The sequence below is a fragment of the Mya arenaria genome, chromosome 17 (genome assembly GCF_026914265.1).
Source record: "Mya arenaria isolate MELC-2E11 chromosome 17, ASM2691426v1".
Lineage (NCBI taxonomy): Eukaryota > Metazoa > Mollusca > Bivalvia > Myida > Myidae > Mya > Mya arenaria.
The window spans coordinates 18,901,562-18,907,360 of NC_069138.1; the positions used below are offsets into that span (position 1 = coordinate 18,901,562).

The 5,799-nt window shown below is 33.0% G+C and overlaps 1 protein-coding gene across 1 annotated transcript in view; it reads right to left on the reverse strand.

Annotated features, from left to right (window-relative positions):
- The window catches only part of LOC128222919 (barH-like 1 homeobox protein), a 7,950-nt gene extending 3,305 nt beyond the window's left edge, over positions 1-4,645 (reverse strand). The window contains exons 1-2 of the mRNA XM_052932096.1: positions 3,703-4,645; positions 1-215 (exon numbers count right to left, since the gene is read on the reverse strand). The exon at positions 1-215 is cut by the window's left edge and continues 8 nt beyond it. Coding sequence (XP_052788056.1) covers positions 1-215; positions 3,703-4,336 — 849 coding nt within the window. The 5' untranslated portion in view covers positions 4,337-4,645. The remainder of the gene's footprint in view (positions 216-3,702) is intronic.
- Between the last annotated feature and the right edge of the window lie 1,154 nt (positions 4,646-5,799).

A 5,799-nucleotide genomic window follows, 5' to 3' on the forward strand; every position in this document is an offset into this window, starting at 1 on the left:
CTGGTACCAGGTCTTGACTTGTGTGTCCGTAAGGTTCAACTTGGCCGCCAGTTCCATTCTGTCCTGAACGCTAAGGTACTTCTGTCTCTCAAACGTCTTTTCCAGAGAGTTCAGCTGATGATCAGTAAAGGCTGTCCTTGCCTTTCTGGCCTTCTTTGAGTTTCTGGAATCTGTTGGACTGCCTGAGTTTGACAGAGGTGATCCGTCTCTTGACTCTGAAAAAGTAGAAAGTCTAGTTAAGAATTTGTACTTACAAACTTTTTCTTGTTTAACTTGCAAATATTTCTTGTGTTCACCTGGTCATGGGCCATAAAAAGGACCTACACCAAGTTGATTTTACTTTTGTAGTTTCTTTCTAATTTAATTAATATATTAATATATAATATATATACATAATTTCCACTTTTTTAAGTATATGTTTATAAATAATATGCTCTTAAATTATACAAATGACTGGTATTCGTTGGAAGAAAACCACTATCTTAAAACTGTATTGGGACCAATATATAACCATTTATGTTAAATGACTAGATTTTATTAAATTGTTGTGAAATATATTAAATGTAGTGAAGACCTTTTCATTTGTTTATGTATCATAAAAGTGCAAACGAAATTTTACCACACAGACGAGCACATTTTCGTCTTAATTTCAAATTTTGTGTGGCCGTGAAATTCCAATGAAGAAATGATGATATTACACTTTGTAATACTCAGCAATCTTCATTCCGATCTTAATGGTTTCATTTTATAAACAAAAGCATTTCTTCTATTCAAACAGTCAAAAGCTTTCACAAAATCAACAAAATCTGAAACTGTTATCATTTTCTGAAATACAAAAATGCTCATCCATTTTGTATCATTTTCTTAAAAAACTTGTTGGTATCTCTTTCACGCGTAAGAATGTTACATTTCACCCTTGTGGGGTTCATCAGGCACTTTGTTTCAATTGTGACAAAACTATTTCTATGAACCTTTTGACCCGTTCGCAAGTTATTGTGGAGGGCTTAAACAGGGTTAAATAACACTGTAAAGATAATGTAACTTTAGTCAGCTGCTTCTTCACAGTTCAAATTAACAAGATAACACTAATTGTTAATGTGAAACCATTGCTGACAATATACAATCACTCACGAAGTTCATTGTTTTAAATGTAACTAAATCATAGACGAGATAATAAAATAAGGTTTAGAGCAAGAAGACCATATCGTACATTTAAAATGCAATTTTGTATGTGATTTTTGTAGGATATGTTTGATTTTAATCAAATATTCAGCTCATAATATGCTTTGTTTATTTGTTTACGCATGTAATCGAAGTAAACAGATATGAAGATATGGGGAGCGAGATCAGTATTTGATTGAAATGATTTTAAGGTTGATGGGGACAGGTTTGAGACTAGACCAGAGCCCAAAAGGCATAAGGTACCGCAATAATATAAAATACAAATTTTTAATGTTATTATTTATATTTTATCCGTGTTATTTTCTTAAGAAGTGCAAAATACACAACATACATGATTTAAAAAAAGGTTTTTGTAAATATAGTAAATTGCTTCTTGACAAATGTAATAAAGAGAGGGGTCTCATATAAGTCCTTGGCTTTCTCCTCAATCCTTTACTTGTATATATACTGTGTATAAATAAATTTACATATTACAAAATAAATACTGTTTAAACTTAATGTAATAAATTTAATTTTGTATATATGTTCCACTGTGTTTTCTGAAGGACATAAATTACTACTAGAATAAAGGATCAACGCCGTGAAATTTATGGTAAATTTGTCATCAATCAAGTGTACAACAATTTCAGAAATTTCAGATGCTATTTTCCATTTTGTTGTATTATTTATGTTTGAACAACCGTTTTGTCTCAGTAGCTTTAGTTTCGATTGTTTTGACCTGCAATTATACTAAACATCACTTAAGATGTTCAACAATTAGAAACGCAGAATTAAACTGTATGCTATTTTCTCTGAAGGCATTCCGTAGGAAAGAACCAAACATTCAGACAATCTTGCGAACAAGATAGAATTTCTGTCGCCATCGGAGGCTATGGACGGTTGCCCACATTTGTGGCTACCTAAAAGTATCACAATGGAAGGACATGCATCCATTTATCTTGTGTATCCAAACTCATTAGAGATGTTTTGTTATGGCCACTTACTGTAAATGATAACTATTTTGGTTTGCATTACCCCTAGGTCCTCTTTGGTAATTTGACGACCATCAGGAAATCTAGTAGTTGTTATCAAATTTGGATTTCGTATTGTCCGACGTAGCAGTTAACTTGTTACTTGTAACCAACTGTGTTATCTACATTGACATCAATCTGTTCGTAAGTTTGCAGCTCTTAAAACAATAGATGTGTTACACAAAAGAAATGCTTCTGCCATTAAAGATACACATCGCAAAGGCGTTAATCTAGATACAATTCAAACCCGACTGAAATGTTTTCTTATACTAGAGACATAATGAGGGTTAATCTTCAACTCTATTTTAAGAAGTTTTTTTCTGTGATATACCTCTTTCTTCTAAAAACTGCTTACCAAAAGTCCCCGAAAAACATATTATATACTTTTTTTCTCAAAAGGATATGTTTTGGTTTATCTAAGAATGTCTCTGTTTTGTAATAATGGCTTGTCTGAGCAATACTTTAAAAATTATAAAAGACCGAACATTCCATTTATTTAGATCTTGAAAATTTACAACAGAGACTGTCGCAACTATTGTGTTTTACATGTTTAAATTATTTCCTTATTTCATTTCAGTTAACATTCCTTTTGTGAGTATTGATCAATGACATTTCTGCATTATCAAGAGAACCCGGTAAATCAGTTATACAACACAAATAATGAAGAGTAATATTTTGTTGAATATAAAATAATAAGTTTAAATGCTATTGTTTTAGGTTTTGCATTAATCATTTAGTTTTGGGTTTGTGTTTGTGTAATTTTAACAAAACCGCTAAAATGTAACAAAATACGGGACCACAGTCTTGAATGCTCTTATATAATAATGGACATTTTTTTTAAAGAATGGCAATGCGTTCTTAAATTATTAAAAAAAAATCAACTGTGTCACTCGACCTTTTTTAGATTTAGCCATTTTCCAAAATGAATAATTTGAGGTTTGTAAATCACTGTTTCTCTCCCCGTAAAATAAATAACATATCATTCCTAAAATATAAATGTATTAATAATTATATGTTTTGCGTCAAAAATACATTTTGGCATCTTCCATTCTTACAAGAAAATACACAAAAACAATACAACGATAAAGCACTAAAATAACACTCAAAGATTGGTTTTAAATGTAAACCAATATAAAATCAGTTTTAGCTGGAAGATTGACGTTCTAGAGTTACGTACCATCTAGAAAGCATTCTAGAAAGAGTATTACCCTCATATACCCCTGTTAATCTACTGTGTGCATCTTCACATACTTAATTAGATGGAAGTTGTCGGTGATATGTTTACTTGTATGTGATAGAATCCGAACGTTTAGAACCAAATTGATATGACTCACTAGCTTAAGTGAAACCATCAATGTATTCATAATCATATGATGCTTTGAATACTTACGGGACAAATGAGTCCCTAACCTCAGAACCAATTCATTTTTGAAGAGAAAAACAAACATCGCATGTGTTGTTGGTTTTTGTATAATTTAAGATTATATCTTGTATTTGATTTATATTTTACCTTCATCGATGTCCGAATCAGGGGCTGGTGAATCACTGGAAGCACCCGGAGAGAGAAGACAACCGGAAGGTGATCCTCGCGCATGCGCAGCTAACAGAGCCGCCGTTCTCTGGATGTCAATCACGTGGCTTGTTGGCGTACACGGGGTGCAAGGTGTCGTGGCTACAGAAGTGTTGTCGGTGTCTGTATGCGTGTTCATTGACCTGCTTCCGCTTGAAAGAATGTCTGTGATAAGAAAAGATGGTCTTGTTGCTGGTTTTGTGTCATTTCTCGCACTACCTGAATTGTTTTTGTCTACTTGAGCACTTTTCAGTTTGTTTGGAACACTAGACGAAAATGGTAGTTTATGGTTTTCACTGTTGTTGTTTATGCACGATTTGCAATTGTCAGGAGAAGTATCTTTGTGGAACGAATTTGAATGTCCAAATGTCGGCAACTTTGAGAAATTCAGTCCCGTTTCTGCACAGCCTCCATGTAACCTTTCGTGTAATCTTAGATCCGTTGGTCTAGGCGGTGTTGACTCTTCAACACCTCCTCTTTCCACATCAACATCAACTTGGTCCTCAGCCTCGGAGTAAACATCGGATTCTTCTGACATGTTCGTAGAGTTCATCCTCATTTTTCTATGCAACATTTTGTGTTTTCTGAAAGTCTCGTACAAAGTGTCCTTTAGATATACAATAATACTATCTTTAGTATTAGTATTCCGCAACCAGTTAGTTGTCACCCAACCTTCAACTGATAACTGTTGACATAAATGGCTATTAAAGTCCGTCCTCACGATCTGACAGTTGGATTAAGAATAAATATCAAACCGCCTTCTTAACTCTTAAAGAGAATATTCCTGATACTAAATACTTCAAAGTTAAGGAAGGACAAGTAGTTAAAAGAAATCGTCACCACTTCTCAAATCGACACCGTTAAATATGATAGGGCCCGAACCACGTCGGAGCAGGGATAATTGGCATAATGGGAAAAACAGGGAATTATTGGTTTTCTATTGATTTGTCATTTGACGAGGAGATTTGGTATTCAGACGCAGCGGCACGCTGTATACAGCTGTCATTGTATTGGTAATAGCTCCACCCTCTACTGAACAGAAAGCAATATCGGCTTTTATTGAAGAACATGTGAGGTATTAAGAGGCGTGGTCTGGCGCTCTGAGGGGCGGCGATTACCGAAGTGGATACAAGGAGAATCTTGGGTTGACAATGTTGTTAGACTGAAAACATCGCGTGACACTAACAGAGTCATAAGAAATGGCAATAAACAATGGGTAAAGGAAACACATAATTACAAAATTAAGTAATTGGTTTCTGGCGCTTTAACGCTTTAACGGACAATGAAAAAGTATAGTTCAAATTATAGTAATTTTCTTAAGTCGTTTTAAGTAATGTTCAGAAGTTTACCATTATTGTGTCTTTCGAAACTGTTTACATTCGATCTTATGGTTAAAATAATGATAGCCAATTAGAAACACAAGTAATGCGCCACATTGGAGGCAAATACTTTTCTGTATTTAAAATTCCAGTAGCGGTAATTTCATTTTAAACGTTCTAAAGACTTAACACATTTATTACTCATCATATATCTGGTTATGATAAATGGGTAAATAATAACGACAATCCAGACAATGAACATTAGAAATCTATCGATAAATAAACCGATCGCTATATATATATATCCCTCCTTATTATACAAACAGGCCTAGCATGTTCAAATTTGTTAAACTACTAAATCGTAAATGTAAAGAGCAAAAAATAGCTATATATTATTAAAGCCTCTAAATTAAGAGATATTTTTATTAATATTGTGCAATAGAATATTGTATCATTTTCTTCTCTCGGGTAATTAGTACTAATTACGTAAGATGAAAGGAATTTTTGGTTATGGTGTTGTATGCCATTCTTAATGTATGTGTACATTTTTAATTTATTAACATGTAAGTAATGATAAGCTGTTTATGCTTAATTTTAATAAAATTATGTTATGTTATTTTATGTTATGATATATATTAGGGTATATCAATTTAACAACTTTCGAAAACTAACATTTAAATGTCTTATCAAACTACTACAGCTGCTACTGCTAATTAAT